At 44.1% G+C, this 16560-nt stretch overlaps 1 protein-coding gene across 1 annotated transcript in view; it reads left to right on the top strand.

The window, feature by feature from the left end:
- Positions 1–6027: 6027 nt before the first annotated feature.
- LOC140735260 (mitochondrial Rho GTPase 2-like) overlaps positions 6028–16560 on the top strand; it is a 44798-nt gene continuing 34265 nt past the window's right edge. The window contains exons 1-5 of the mRNA XM_073060113.1: positions 6028–6162; positions 8441–8499; positions 10865–10946; positions 14075–14118; positions 15123–15176. Coding sequence (XP_072916214.1) covers positions 6126–6162; positions 8441–8499; positions 10865–10946; positions 14075–14118; positions 15123–15176 — 276 coding nt within the window. The 5' untranslated portion in view covers positions 6028–6125. The remainder of the gene's footprint in view (positions 6163–8440; positions 8500–10864; positions 10947–14074; positions 14119–15122; positions 15177–16560) is intronic.

Here is a 16560-nt window from a genome sequence, read left to right as displayed (position 1 = left end):
GCTAAGCCGGTCTGAACGGTTTTTACTGACAGGAGAAAGGCAAAGACTGGCGCCTTAAAGCCAGTCACTCTGGGCCAGTGGAGTTCATCAGCTGATTTTGACAGTTCACGTAGGAGAAGGAAAACTCTGATCTCAAACCTCTGCTGCCTTGCGGCCAAACCCACTCGTGGGAAAGGCTTCGGGAGTAAATCCAGAACTGGAGACCCTAAGGCAGTCCTGCGTTGAGTTCAATGCTGACTGACAACTGCTGTGACGCTGTTGGTGCCAAACTGTATCGGTCTCTGCCAATCCTTTGGATTCATCGGCTGCGTGGAGAGGGGGAGCCTGTTACATGGACAACAACTTGCTCTCCATATCGTACTGCCCTGGCTTGTGTGTCATGTGGACAGCTGGGACACAACATCCATGGTAAACCCCAACCAACAGAGGGCCTCATTATCACCGACAGCACAGAAAATAATGTTAACATGAGAATATTAACAGATAAAGTATTCTGTAAGTCTACAAGTTAACGTAAAATACATATATAACATATAGTTAAATATACAACAGCATACTGCCACTGGTGCTGTCATCAATAATGTGTGTACTGGGAGGTAGCAGGGTGTTCAGAAGTCTCACAGTTTGGGGGGGGGGGGGGGGGAGCTGTTACACAGCCCACCAGCACATAGTTTGTTGAACTGTAAATGAGTTTGGGATTCAGTTTAAAGTTACAGCATTCAAGATTAAAGACTGGCATTATTTGTCACCTGTACGTCAGAACATTGAAAGATACAGTGATGTGGCATTTATGTCAAATTGGCCAGGATTGTGCTGGAGGCACCCGTAAGACTTGGGAGTCTGCTGCGGTCAGGGCGCTTTCACTGTGCGCTGCGTCTGCGAAGGCTGGGTCCGACGGCGCTGTGGAAGCCCTTAGCGGGGGTATTCCCTTCTGCTGCTTGCGTGGGTTGACGAGTGTATCGGGACCCTGAGGACTTGTGGAAACTGCACTGTGGTTTCTTTTGAACTTATAGTCTTTTAACATCTTTGGACTATTTTTACTGTGCCCATGGTCTGTTTTTTAAAATCAATTATGGTATTGTCTGCACTGTTGTAACTATATGTTAACTATAACTGTATGTAACTACGTGGTTTATGTAGCTCTTGTAGCTTTAGTTTTTGGTTGGTTGGGTGGTCTCCTGACTTGGTGTGCCTGGTGGATTTGGAGCTCCTTTCCAGGGAACGCGCTAAGATGGTAGTACGATATTAATATGCAGCAGCCTCTCTGGACTCTGGATTTGGGGATTACCAAACGTTATGTGGATTTTCTGGTGTAATCTGTTTTGTCGTGTGCTTTTGTGATATAATTCTGGAGAATGTTGTCTCATTGTTTAACTGCATTGCATTTATGGTTTCTAAATGACAATAAACTGAAACTGAACTGAAGTGTCACTACATTTCCAGTGCCAACATAGCATGTCAAAAATTTTCTAACGTTAACCTTTTGGAATGTTGGAGGAAAGCAGAAAACCTGGAGGAACTCAACATGGTTAAAGGGAGAGTGTACAGGCTCCCTATAGACAGCAGCGGGACTCAAACCCTGATTGCTAGTGCTGTAAAGCAATTGTGTTAACTGCTACACTACTGTGTCAGCTGTTAGCTAGAATACTGTAAGTTAGAGAGAACCTGCCCATAAACTGTTTAGTGGATCAACCACATTAAATGGACCAGCTCTCGACCAACATTATATAGTCAATATCACCATAGTATCACCATCCATAGTAGCGTGTTCCACTCACCTCCTGCTCTCTGGGGAAAAAAACTTGCCTCTGACACTTTCCTCCAATCAAACCTGCTTCCATCACCACCTACACTCCACCTAACTGGTTACATCACCGTCTGGTACAGAGGAGCCAATGCACAGTATTGGAAAAATGCCGCAGAAAGTTGTGAACTCAGCCAGCTCCATCATGGGCACTGGCCTCCCCAGCATCCAGGACATCTTCAAAAAACAATGCTTTAAAAAGGAGGCATTAAGGACTCTCCTCACCCAGGACATGCCCTCTTCTCATTGCTACCATCAAGGAGAAAGGAGAGGGGCCTAAAGACACAAAAGCATCATTTCAGGAACAGCTTCTTACCCTTTGCCATCAGATTTCTGAATGGACAACAAATGAACTCTTAATATTTTTATTTCCCTCCCTTTTTGCATTAATCACTTAATTATTTTTATTGTAACATAGTTTTTATTAGTAAGTATTGCAATGTACTTCTGCAGCAAAACAACAAATTTCAGAACATATACCCGTGATGCTAAACTTGATTCTGACAACACTGTGTTACAAAATACTTGCCTCATAAATCTCCTTTAAATATTCCCCCTCTCATGTGAAACCTATGCCCTCTAGTGTTGACATTTCCAGTCTGCAACGAAAGACTGATTTTCTATTTCAATGATTTTTAAACGAAGTAAACTTTATTCATAATAAAAGATATTTACTAGAATAAACTGTTTGATGCCTTTTCAATCTTTACATTCATAGTCAATGCTTTCATTTGCAATGTTCTATTACATTCATTCCCATCAGTCGCACAGCTGCCACTCCTCTGGCACTCTGGGGTGGTATATTACTCCAATGATAATGGAGAGGCTTCCTCCCCCAACACGGCCCCTCCCTCTCCAGCAGGAGAAGAATCCCACACCGTGGTCCTTCCCCACTGAGCCCTTGGGATGGCTGCACCGTACTTCAGTGTGGTTCACGGCACGTACTCCTGCAGCCTGAACCGTGCCGGTCAGCAGCATTCTTCACGGCAGACCAAAGAGTGTCTTTCACTGAATACGCGATTTTGCAGCAGCACCTGATGTTGTCTCTGTGTGTGTTCCTGACAGATGTAGATCAAAGAGTCCTCTGTCACACTTTCTGTGATGAATCAATAAAAGTTGATGGGGTGGGGGTCAAAGGGGGTACATCAAATTTCTTTAGGCTCCTGAGGGAGTGGAGGCACTGCTGTTTGTTCTTGGCTGTGATGTCTACACGGTTGGAGCAGGGCAGGTTAAACTCTGCTGGGTGTTTTTTATACACCACCCAATAGTAACAGGGACAACGAGGAGCAGATAGGTGGACAGATTCTGGAAAGGTGTAATAATAACAGGGTTGTTGTGGTGGGAGATTTAAATTTCCCAAATATTGATTGGCATGTCCCTAGAATGAGGGGTTTAGATGGGGTGGAGGTTGTTAGGTGCGTTCAGGAAGGTTTCTTGACAAAATATGTAGATAAGCCTACAAGAGGAGAGGCCTAAGTTGTGGTGATTTCCCAGGACCATGGTTGAATGTTGCAAGTCTGATCAGGGTGACAGAGTGCAGAATGGTACACTCCTCGTGAGAGTCAATCCCTTTATCCTGTTCGTCAAAGGACAGAGTTTCACATCAGTAAATGTACTGAGAGTAAACGAACACGCAAAGGCTGCTTTATCAGGTACACCTGCTCATTAATGCCAATATCTCATCAGCCAATCATGTGGCTGCAACTCAATGCATTAAAACGTGTAGACATGGTCAAGACAATGGGGAAGAAGTGTAATCTAAGTGACCTTGAAAGTAAGTTACAAGAAGTCCAGGTATGATCTTCGGAAAGCCATCTCGCAGACAAAGTGGCTATTCTGGACCAAACTTCAAATCAGTGAGGGATGCTCAACAGTTGTGGCAGGGCTTGAATACCATCACCTTTTATAAAGTTGAATCAAGCAACATAGGAGACAGCAGGGCCCCACTTCCAGATGAGCTCAATGCCTTCTATGTTCACTTTGACACGGAGGAACCATCACAAACCCCTGCATCCTGATGACCCCATGAAGCCATTGTGCAGCCTTCAGGTGGGTGAACCCAAAGAAAAATATGGCCCAGGTGGGGTACCTGGCCAAATTGTTACCCTGGGCTTACCCGCTCCACGTTGATCAAATTCCTATCCAAGTTAGTCCCATTTGCTCATGTTTGGCCTATAATCTAAACTTTATATAGCTTTCTACTGAATATCACTTATACTATTAAGAATACTAGACATAGGAGCAGAATTAAGCCATTCAACCCATTGAGTCTGCTCCATTATTCCATCACGGCTGATTTATTATCCCTTCCAACCCCAATTCTCCTGCCTTCTCCCCGTAACCTTTGATGCCTTGACTAATCAAGAACCCATCAACCTTTGCTTTAAATATACCCAATGACTCAGCCTCCACACATGTCTGTGGCAATGAATTCCACAGATTCACCAAACTCTTGCTAAAGGAATCTCTTTTCTAAATGGACATCCCTCTATTCTGAGGCTGTACCCTCTGATCCTGGACTCTCCCACTCTAAGAAACATTCTCTCTACATCGCCTTATAACCTACGTCAATATGACCTTGCACCTTATTGCCTTCCTGCACTGCACTTTCTCTGTAACGGTAACCCTTTATTCTGTGTTCTGTTATTGCTTTCCATTGTAATACAGCAATGCGCAATTATATTGAACTTGATGACATGCATATGAGTTATTCACTGTACCTCAGTGCATGTGACTATGATAAACCAATTTACCAATAATGTGAATGTTCCTTAACATTAGGAGTTTGAAGAGACTTGTTAAGTCACCAAAGAGTCTCACAAATTTCCTCAGAGCATTCTGACAGGTTGCTTCTCTGTCTGGTAAGGACGGGGGGGGGGGGGGGTACTCCGCGGGATTAGAAAAAGCTGGAGAAAGTTGTAAACTCAGCCAGCTCCATCTTGGGGCCACTAGTCTCCCCAGCATCCAGGAGACCTTCAACAGGCAATGCCTCAAAAAGGAGGCATCTATCATGTAGGACCCCCATCACCCAGGACGTGCCCTCTTCTCATTGCAGCCATCAAGGAGAAGGGAGAGGGGCCTAAAGACCTACACACATCATTTCAGGAACAGCTTCTTCCCCTTTGCCATCAGATTTTTGTATGGTCAATGAACACATGTACACGACCTCACTATTTGTTTCTTCTTTTTTTGCTCACTTTTTGCACATAGGTGTGCAAATATACATGTAGGTGTGTGTGTGTGTTTGTATAAAATTAAATACTTATTGAAATTTATGTTTTTATTACTTATTGCAATGTACTGCTGCCACAAAACAACAAATTTCACAACATACGGCTGTGATACTAAATATGATTCTGATTCATAGGAGACAAAGAAGGAAGTTTAGCAACTTCCGGAGTTGATACTGATAAATGGATGTGTATACTTGATGGTTGAAATGGATGTGAGGGCTGTGTGGCATATTTCTGTGCTATATCACTCTAAGTATAATTGGTTCCTTACGGTTGTCATTGCCGGGGGAGGTGATGGGGACAAGCTACCACTACTTACTAAAAGCTCCCAATGGCGTACATCTGAAATAGCCTCTGACAACTATGTCCAGCTCCTGGCCTTCATGCGTGGCTTAGCAGAACCATTTCTACTGGCAGGAGAAGGGGCAAAGATGTGTTACTGGCACCTCAAAACCAGTTGCTACAGGCAGATGGGGCTTGTTAGTTGTAGTTGGCAGCTCATCTAGGAGAAGGAAAACTGATTTTAAATCTTTGCTACCTTGCTGCTATATCCACTCATGGGAAAGGTTTCGGGAGTAAATTCTGAGGAAAAATGGGAGCTGGCATCTGACTGAAACTCCTGTAATGCTGCTGGTGTCAAACTGTACAGGGCTCTGCTGTTGGATTCTAAAAGACAAGGTAGTGGCAATATGATAAATGTCATTACTGTCCCGAAAAAGCTGAACAAGGAGTTCTCTGGAAGATGGACATCAGAACTGAAAATGCCAGAAACAGTCAACAAGTCGGGCAGCATTCGTGAAAGCTGAGTCCGGCGCTTCGCTCTCCGGAAAAATCCGAATTGCCGTTGGTTGCTGCACGACGGGATGAACCGAATTGTGGCGGAATTTACCGAACAGTATTTGGGCTGATCTCCGGAAGTTGCCGAACAGTATCTGGGCGGATCTTCGGAAGAAGCCGAACAGTCTCTAACAGCTTTCCGGAAGTTGCCGAACAGTCTTTGGCAGTCTTCCGGAAGTTGCCGGCTTGCCCGGCGGGTTTGATGCTGTCCGTTGGTCTGCCGATCCCCGAGCGGAGAAACCCTCGCCAACATGCGGGGAAACGTGAGGATCTTACTGGTGGGAGAACGTGAGTAAAGTCAGACGGAGTGAGGGAAAAGTACACGGAGGGCGAGCAGAGAGTACTGACGGAGAGAAGTTCAGGCAACCGAGTGAGGAGGGAGGGAGAGTGAGTCAGTGAGGGTCATTGTGAGTGTGAGAGAGTGAGGGAAAATGGGTGAGAGTGAGTGAGGGGAATGGGAGGTGAAGGGATAGAGAGGGGGAAGAAAAGGGGCAAAAGGAGGAGAGAGAAAGAAGGGAGGGAAGATGTTGGAGAAGTGGAGGGAGAGAGGGAGGAGGCAGAGAGTAAGGTAGGATAGAAGGAGGCTGGAGGGAAGGTGGGAAGAAGGGTGAGAGGGTTGGGACTAGAGGAAGAAAGGTAGGGAGGGACTGAAGGGGAAGAGTTGGGATTTTGGAAGTGGAAGGAAGCTATGTGAGTTGTCCCGGAGTAACTGTGAGGGAGGGGGTTGGCTTGTGACTGGGGAATGATTATAACCTGGGTCGAATGCAGGAAGAGTCGGCCTTCAAATCTCCGCAGTAGAAAAACTAAAGACTCAACAGGTAGCATCTGTAGGGAGAGAAAATAGTTAACGTTTTAGGTCACCAATTCTGTCTCAGAACTGGAAAAATGAGAAAGCAAGGTGTTTTTAAAATTGCAGCAGGGGGAAGGGTTGGAAAGAATAGAGGGGACATCTGAGACAAAATAGAGACCAAGGTAGTCCATTTAACACAAAAATTTTTGAGCTGTGTAAATAATGAATAAGGATAATTAGAGAGAGATTAAAATAGCTGAGAGAGATTCCCTTTCCTGAGAGAATCCATGCACATGTACAACCAAATTAAACAACATTCCTCTGGACCATAATACATATGTCACACACACCACATAAAATAAAATATAAGTTAATAAAATATACTTTAAAATGCATATAGTGTGTAGTGCAGGTAAATGGTAAACAGCTTGTTGTCCTAGTGACAATCTCAGTGGTACAGGGTGTTCATTAGTCTCACAGCCCGAGGGAAGAAGTTGTTATCCAGTCCATCAGTCCTCGTCCTGATGCTCCTGTACCTCCTTCCTGACGGTAGAGGGTGGGATGGGTGGTAGGCTGAAAGTTTGCACAATTTCGGATCAGGGAGGGAGGAGACTGATGGGCTATGTGAAAATGAGAGCAGGGTGAATACTGATGGTAAACCCAATGGCATTTGGAGTTCTGTGTGACTTCAGCAGGAGGTATGAGAGGAAGAGTGAGAGAGCAGCCAGAGTAGGATAGAAACCTACAGTACTTCCTTAAAAACAGTTCCACAGCATTAAAGCCAGGGCCAACCGGCTCCGGGACAGCTTCTTCCACCAGGCCATCAGACTGCATAATTCACACTGATACAATTGTATTTCTATGTTATATTGACTGTCCAGTTTTACATACTGTTTATTACAAATTACTGTAAATTGCACATTTAGACAGATTTTTACTCCTTGTGTATTTGAAAGATGTTAGAAATAAAGTCAATTCAATTTAATTCAGAAAGGTTCAAAATTCAAAGTAAAAATTATTATCAGTATACATACATGTCACCACATACAACCCTGAAATTCCTTTTCTGTGGCAGACTCAGCAAATCTTTAGAATAGTAACTGTAAACAGGATCAATGAAAGTAACAGCATAGAAGGCAACATACTGTGCCAATGCAAATGTAAATAAATAGCAATAAATAATGAGAGCATGGAATAACAAGATTAAGAGTTCTTAAAGTGAGATCCTTGGTCATTTACCTCAATAGATGAGTGTAGTTATCCTCTTTTATTCAAGAGTCTGATGGTTGAGGGGTAGTAACTGTTCTTGAGCATGATGGTAGAATTAGTCTTGGGCCAGTACAAATTCTCCAAGTTACATCTTAGGGTCAAAATTGTTTGAATTAATTTCCAGACCACAACTGTAAAGGAGAACAAATTAATTGTTACTTCAGCTCTGATACAACACAAAAATAACAATAATAATTAAAAACTTAATTTACAGAGATGATAGCTTTTTATATACAGAACAGGCGTGTTTGTACATCAGCTAAACTGACAGGAAATGATAAAGTAGTGGTGGTTGGTGTTGTGGATGGGTCGGTTAGTAGGTTCCCCTGCTTGGGGCAAGTAACTGTTTTTGAGACTGGAGAAAGTGAATGGAGTTGAAGGTAAAATTGTTCAATATGCTCGATAAAAAGAGAGATCACGGACATAACCAACCTGTTTCTTGTGAGAGGGTAATGACCTTCTATCTGTTCAGCAATTAATGCTTGTTTCTTCTCTTCATCTCTCCAGCTAAAGTTGGCAAAACATCACTGATCATGTCCTTGGTCAGTGAGGAGTTTCCTGAGAAGGTGAGTCTGTCTGGATTTTATAGAAGCAAGCAGGCATGCAATTTTGTCACTGGAATGTGTGGCAACAATGGTTGTATCATCAGCAAATTTATAGATAACACTTGAGCTATGCCTAGCCACAGTCATGTGTATATAGAGAGTAGAGCAGTGGGCTAAGCATACACCCCTGAGGTGCGCCAGTGTTGATCGTCAGCGAGGAGGATGTGTTATTACCAATCCATGCAGATTGTGGTCTTCCAGTTAGGAAGCCGAGAATCTAATTTCAGAGGGAGGTACAGAGGCCCAGGTTCTGCGACTTCTCAATCAGGGTTGTGGGAAAGAAGGTATTAAATGCTGAGCTGTAGTCGATGAACAGCATCCTGATGTAGGTGTTTGGTTAAGGTTTAGCATCAATCTTATCATACTAGCGGACTGTTCAATAGTCGTTTAACAGTGGGGTGAATGCTGTCCTAGAGCCTGGTGGTATGTGCTTTCAGGCTTTTGTATCTTTTGCCTGATGGGAGAAGAGAGACTATCTAGGGTGGGTGGGATCTGTGATTATACTAGCTGTTTCACTGAGGCAACGTGAAGTGCAGACAGTTCACGGAGGGGAGGCTGGTTTCTGTATGTACTGAGCTGTGTTTGTAAACTTTTTAGAATGTGGTCATGGGCAGAGCAGCTGTCATACGAAGCCACGATGTACCTGGATAGGATGCTCTTCCTTTTGCAGAGCAGTGGCTTTGCAAGAGCTGAGATTATGAATTGGGTGTTTCCTTGAATGGTTTGTGCAGCCTGTGGATTCCACACATATTTATTTTGGCATGTTGAAGTACAGTTGAAACAGTTGACAAGATCTTTTAGTTCAGACTCCACACCTCTGGGTGTGGAACAGCTTTCTCCTGTCACAATAAGTCTACACAGCTCCTCCCCGGCCTCTCTTAGTGACTGATGCCCTGTTGGGTATGGACGAGACAGGAAGTAAATATGACGGTAAAGCAAGATAACAGGGAGGCACACGGTATGTTGTTCTTTATTGTTTTTCGTAAGCAAGTCTCCTATAGATTGATTGTGACCCTGTGCAATGAGGTACCTTCACTGCAGCCCCCGGCAGAGATAGGACAGGCCAGGAGAGCATCAGATGGGGGAAGTAAGCAGCAGAATCTTTGATGAATCCATGTTTTCCAATATCCTTTAACAGAGAACAGGTCAATCTTCTGTTCAAAGTAAATTTATTGTCGAAGTACATAAATGCCACCCTGAGGTTCACCTTCTTGCAGGTATTCGCAGTAAGTAGAAAGAAACAATGAAAAACTGCACACAACAAAGACAGCTCAATGGTGGCTTGATCATACAGACACAAGTAGAATATGTTGGAAATGTGGTAAGAAGCATGGATTGAGTAGACAGCCAGAGACTTTTTCCCTGGGTGGAAATGGCTAAGAACGCAGGACATGATTTTAAGGTCACTGGAAAAATGTACAGGGGGGATGTCAGAGGTATTTTCTTTACACAGAGAATGGAAAGCCCTGCCAGGAGTGGTGGTAGAGGCAGATACATTAGGAGCTTTTATGAAACTCTTAGATATGCACAAGGATGAGAGAAAAATTTCAGGTTATGTAGGAGGGATGGGTTAGATTAGGGGTTCTCAACCTGGGTCCACAGACTGCTCTGTTAATGGTAGGGGTCCATGGCATAAAAAAGGTTGGGAAAACCTGAGTTAGATTGATCTTAATAGGTTAGAATGTCAGCACAACATCATGGGCTGAAGGGCCTGTGCTGTAGAGTTCAGTGTTCAGTAGGTTGGGGTAGAAAGGGAGTTAATGTTTCAGGTCATTATCCTTTTGTCAGAACTAGTATTCAAAATGAAATATGTTTTAAATTGCAGAGAAAGAGGAGGGGTGGAGAGAAGAAGAATACCTGCAGTTGGATGGAGACCAGGAAAGACTGTATGTGACTAAAGGTGATGATAACCAACTGAGGGATGTAGTGAGGGTTGCTAATCGCTACTGATATGTCTAGAGGAGATGTAAAAAGAGAGAGAGATGAGTAAGACTATAGAGAAGAGAAGAAACTATAAAATGGTGGAACTAAGAGGTAGGAAACAGTGTTATTGCTTTAAATTTGAAATGAAAGGGAATGCTGAAAATACTAATGAGGTTTGGCAGCATTTATGGAGTAAAACCTTCATCAGGACTGGAAGAGGCCTCGGAACTGAAGCACTGCAGTTTCTCTCTCCACTGCTGTGGTCTGACCTGCTGAGGGTTCCCCATGTTTTCTGTTTCCGTTTCTGATTTTCACATTTCAGGTTTATTTGTTCCCCTTGCACGGGGTTAGAGTGCTTGGAGCAGGCTGACTCACTGTAATCCATTCACGCTTTGTTTGCTAGGTGCCAGCACGTGCAGAAGAGATCACGATCCCTGGGGATGTCACACCAGAGAGAATTCCCACTCACATCATTGACTACTCAGGTAAAGGATCAGCATCAGTTCCCAAAGACACATGAAATTTATCCTATGTTGCTGTCTTTTAGGCAGCTTGTTTAAAAATGAGCTCTGTCACATGTACATCAAAACATGCGGTGAAATGTGTTGTTTGTGTGAATAGCCAATACTGTCCAAGGATGTGCTGGGGGCAGCCCGCAAGAGTCGCCACACTCTGGCACCAACATAGCATTTCCACAATTTACTAACCCATACATCCTTTGGAATGTGGGAGGAGACCAGAGCATCCAAAGGAATCCACCCAGTCACAGGGAAAACGTAAAGCTCCTCACAGACAGCAGTGGGAATTGATCTTCGATCACTGGCACAATAAAGTGTTAAGCTAACCATTACGCTGCCTTGCTGCCCCATGTTAGCCCAGTTCAGTGAGTTGCACTGTTGCCTCTGGCTCCCAAAATTCAGGCTTATACCCAATCTTGAGACCTGAGCAACGGGACAGTATGGAGTGAGCACTCTTAAACCTTTGCATTACATGTTAAAGAGATACTGTGTCTCTTCATTAATAGACAGAAGAGACCTGGCAGAGAGTATCTTGTGGATGAGAAGAGGAGTTCCCTGGTGTTTTGGACAATATTTGTTCTTAAACCATCATTACTAAAATGAGTGGTCTGCTCACTATTTCCTGTGGCTCCTTGCTGTGTGCAGATTACTTGGCCAAGGCACACCAGGATGCACACCCAAATGTTCAGTCTTGTGTGTGATGTTACAGTGTGCAAGTCTGCTCCACGTTGGGTGTTCTTTAAAACTGACACTACAAAAATCAGTGAAGCCCTGTCTCCAAACCAGGGTCAGTTGGAGCACCCTCACCTCCACCTCATTACAGAACAAGGGCAACATGGAACATGGTTAGGATAATGCTTTACAGTGTCAGCAATTTATAAGAACAAGGGTGACAAGGCCATCTGCGGCAATAGTAGGGGCATATCACTCCTTTCTGTTGCTGGAAAGGTCCTGACTAAGGTGATGCTTCAGAGGCTCATCAGCAACATCGAGTCAGTGCTGCCTGAATCGCAGTGTGGATTTAGGAAGAACAGGAGCATGATCGACATGATCTTCACAGCTCGGTATCCTCAGGAAAATTGCCGGAAGTAACATCAAGACCTGTTTATGGCCTTTGTCGACCTCTCCAAAGCATTTAACACTGTGCAAAGAGAGCTCTTATGGGATGTCCTCCTCAGGTTTGGTTGTCCCAATAAATTTGTTAACATCCTCTGCCAGTTCCATGATGGGATGACTGCTCGGGTGACCATAGGAGGACAAGAGTCCAAGCCCTTCCTTGTACGCACAGGGATGAGGCAGGGGTGTGTGCAAGTGCCAGTGCTCTTTAACATCTTCCTTTTGTGTGTTACCAAGCTTCTCCAGAACGAGATTGAGGATAGCAGCAGTGTGGCAGTGGACGTCAGATTAGATGGCAACCTCTTTAACATCAGGAATGCTCCATGCAACCACCAAACTCCATAGAGAGCGGGTCCTGGAGTTGCAGTATGCAGATGACTGTGGTGTTGTGGCCCGTACTCCAGAGGATCTTCAGCCTGTCCTTGCTGTGGCGGTGAGAGCGTACAGCAGGATGGGGCTGACTGTCAATACCACCAAGACAGAAGTGGTTTGCCAGTGGAGTGCTAGTGTCCCACCCACTCTACCTGCCTTCACTGTTGGTGATGAAAAGCTGTCAGTAGTGCCATCTTTCAAATATCTGGGGAGTATTCTTTCTCAGGGTAGCGGCATTGACAATGACATCTAGAGCCGCATTAGACAGGCATCAGCTGCCTTTGGGAGACTTCGGCATAAAGTCTTTCAGAACAGGAGCCTTCGTCCCTCCACAAAGGTCATCGTATACCAAGCGGTCTGTGTCACCACCCTCTTTTATAGCTGTGATGCTTGGGTAACCTACAGCCATCACATCAAGTCCTTGGAGCGCTTCCACATAAGCTGCCTTCAGCATTTCCTGGCGTGAGCGGGTGCCTCACACTGAAATACTTGTAAAGACCAACTGCAGAAGTATTGAGACCGTGATCACCCAGCGTCAGCTGCAGTGGCTGGGGCATGTGATAAGGATGCCCCCATATCGGCTACCCCGCAGAGTGTTATACAGCAGCTACATCATGGTCGACGCTCAGCTGGAGGGCCGAAGAAGTGCTGTAAGGATCAGATGAAGAATGCTTTAAGGAAATGCAAGATCAGACCTGAGGACCTGGAGGATGTTGCTGCTGACTGTAACACTTGGTCACAGCTGTGTAGGGGCGGGGTTTGTACTCTGGAGATGGAAAGAACAACCAGAGGAGAGCCAGGAGAAATGCAGTCATGGTTGCTATCACTACCACCACTACCACATATACATATCCCACCTGCAATAGAACTTGTGGGTCCAGGATAGGGTTCAATTCCCGTGATCGCATGGATTTCCTCCCACATTCGAAAGGCGTATGGGTTAGGGTTAGTGAGTTGTGGGCATGCTATGTTGGTGCTGAAATGTGTGAGAGCTGCTCCCGCACATCCTTGGACTGTTGGTTGATCATACAAACGATATGTTTCAATGTATATGTGACGTGTAAAGCTAATCTTTATCTTTCATCTAATCTTTATTGACTAAATTGGCTTAAATTGGGGATTAAATTCTTGGTGCAAGCCCAGGTGGGTCAAAGGGAGAGCATGGCAATCTTGTTTGTAACCTGAATTTGCACAGATGTTGAGAAAGGACTGGTATACTTGATGTTGCAAGGTTACAAGTCCCAGGAGCAGTCTTTTAAAATTGTGTATGTAGGATCTTTTTGTAGAGAGTGGGCAAATCTTTGGAATTGTTTGCCTCAGGGATTGTGAAGATTTCTGGGACTTGAAGAGGAAGTTAATAAATTTTTTAAAGCAGGGAATTGAGGGCATTGGGAAACTTAGAAAGTTAGTAAGTTGGACTGTGCTGGTTGTTGATGCAAATGATGCATTTGACTGCATGTTTCAATGTACATGTGACAAATAAAGCTATCTTTCTCTTTATTGTCATATTGCTCAGTGCTGACTTGGTGTCTGTTCAGAGTGCACCTTGGGTGTGAACTGCATGTGAGTTGGTGCAAGTGTGTAACACTGTGTTTACTTGTTTGCAGCCTCAGAGCAGACAGACGACGAGCTCCAAGATGAGATTAACCGGGTAAGGGCCTCCCAGGATCGGGGCAGAGACATATTTCACAGCTGTGGACTGTCGCGTAGAATTCTTTATAAACACACACACATTCAGGCAAAGGAGGGAATTATTTATTGGCCGACTGCTAATCAATGGAGAACCTTGTGCTGTTGCCCGTTGCTGTGGTTACCTCCGACAGGCAGAGAATGATGGGCTGTTAATTCTCTTTGGCTCCCCAGTACCTGCTGAAGCCCACTGAGTCTCCAGCAGCTGACTCCAACACCCATAAACACAGGCCTCTGTTAGTCCAGGGACACAGACTAACCAACAAACTCATCATCAGCCATCAGAGTTCTGAGTGGACAATCAATCAATGTACATTACCTCACTATTACTTTTTCTTTTTTTGGTCTCTTTTTGCATGACTTATTTAATTAAAAAAAATATATTTAAAAAAATTGCCTCAAAACAACAAATTTCATGACATATATTGGATATTAAACCCAATTCTTGATTTTAAATCTCAGACTGGGACTGAGTTCACTCACAATTGTTTAAAGCTTCATTGCCTTACGGTTGCTGTTCACTGTTTCCCTTCTTTCCCCTTCTTCACACTCCCCACTCCCTTACCTGTTCCACCCTGAATTTCTCTCTCTCACACTCTTTGTTTTCCGCTCCCTTCCCCCCCACAAACTCCCATTGGGAACTCAAATGAGAAGTAATGTAAGGGAGGAAATTCCTGCTCATCTCAGTCTTGTGGCCACCTTCCTACTCTTTCACAATGCATTGCTGGTGTAAGAGTTCCTAAAGCAAACATTTAAATCTTCCTCCCCAGAATCAAACATTTCATAATCATTCCTAAACTAAGTGTAGCCTGCTTTTCAGGATCTGCCAGGCTTTACTTGCGTTCACAACTTAGGCACTTTTATCCTTCACAAAGGGAGGCTGTGTCACTCCTTAGACCTCTGTGAATTTTCAGGATCCTAGGGCGAAGCCTCCATGATCAATCCTCTTTGGCTCTTTTTTTGCAGGCAAATGTGGTCTGTGTTGTGTATGATGTAAACCAGGAGAGCACCATTGAGAAGGTACTGTGCAATAAAATTATCTTGTGTCTGATCTCTTTAAGGAACAATGTACTCTGTGTCTACTGAGTGTATGTTCATGGTCTTCTGCTGCTGTAGCCCATCCACTCAATGTTTGACATGTTGTGCATTCAGAGATCTCTTCCTACACCACTGTTGTAACGTGTGGTTATTTGAGTTACTGTCACCTTCCTGTCAGCTTGACCCAGTCTGGCCCTTCTCGACCTTTTGTAATTAGCAAGTCAATTTTGTCCACAGAACTGCCACTCACTGGATTTTTTTTTTTGTTTTTTGCACCATTCTCTGTAAACTTTAGAGATTCTTGTGTGTGAAAATCCCGGGAGATCAGCAGTTTCTGAGATACTCCAACCACTCTGGCACCAACAGTCCTTCTATGGTCAAAGTCACTTGGATCACATTTCTTCCCTATTCTGATGTTTGGTCTGAACAATAACTGAACCTCTTGACCACGTCTGCATGCTTTTATACATTGAGTTGCTGCCACGTGATTAGCTGATCAGATATTTGCATTAGTGAAGTTGCACCCAATAAAGGGGCTGCTGAGTGTATATCACATTAAACTGGGTTTTTTAAATAGCAGGTATAGTCTTAAATTTTGCTTTTTTTTTTAACCTTCTGGCTTAGTTCTGTGTCATGAGGCTGCAGATCCTAGAACTTTTGTTTTTATTCTGGTGATTTTATGACAGAGGTTCAGAAGTCAAAATTAAAACATTATTCAGTGTTACAAGAGCAGAGAGCCAAAAACGTAAAAGCAGGTTCCCCCTTGACAAAGCTTGACAAAGTTCCACATGGAAGGTTAGTTAAGAAGGTTCAGTCGTTAGGTATTAGGTATTAATGCTGGAGTAATAAAATGGATTCAACAGTGGCTAGATGGGAGATGCCAGAGAGTAGTGGTGGATAATTGTTTATCGGGATGGAGGCCGGTGACTAGCGGGGTGCCTCAGGGATCTGTTTTGGGCCCAATGTTGTTTGTAATATACATAAATGATCTGGATGATGGGGTGGTAAATTGGATTAGTAAGTATGCTGATGATACTAAGGTAGGAGGTGTTGTGGATAATGAGGTGTGTTTTCAAAGCTTGCAGGGAGATTTATGCCGGTTAGAAGAATGGGCTGAACGTTGGCAGATGGAGTTTAATGCTGAGAAGTGTGAGGTTCTACATTTTGGCAGGAATATGCCAAATGGCAGGAATAATCCAAATAGAACATACAGGGTAAATGGTAGGGCATTGAGGAATGCAGTGGAGCAGAGAGATCTAGGAATAACAGTGCATAGTTCCCTGAAGGTGGAGTCTCATGTAGATAGGGTGGTGAAGAAGGCTTTTGGAACGCTGGCCTTTATAAATCAGAGCATTGAGTACAGAAG

The sequence above is a fragment of the Hemitrygon akajei genome, chromosome 11 (assembly GCF_048418815.1).
Source record: "Hemitrygon akajei chromosome 11, sHemAka1.3, whole genome shotgun sequence".
Classification (NCBI taxonomy): Eukaryota; Metazoa; Chordata; class Chondrichthyes; order Myliobatiformes; family Dasyatidae; genus Hemitrygon; species Hemitrygon akajei.
The sequence above is the reverse complement of the archived record's forward strand: the minus strand, read 5'-3'. Positions and strand labels throughout refer to the sequence as shown.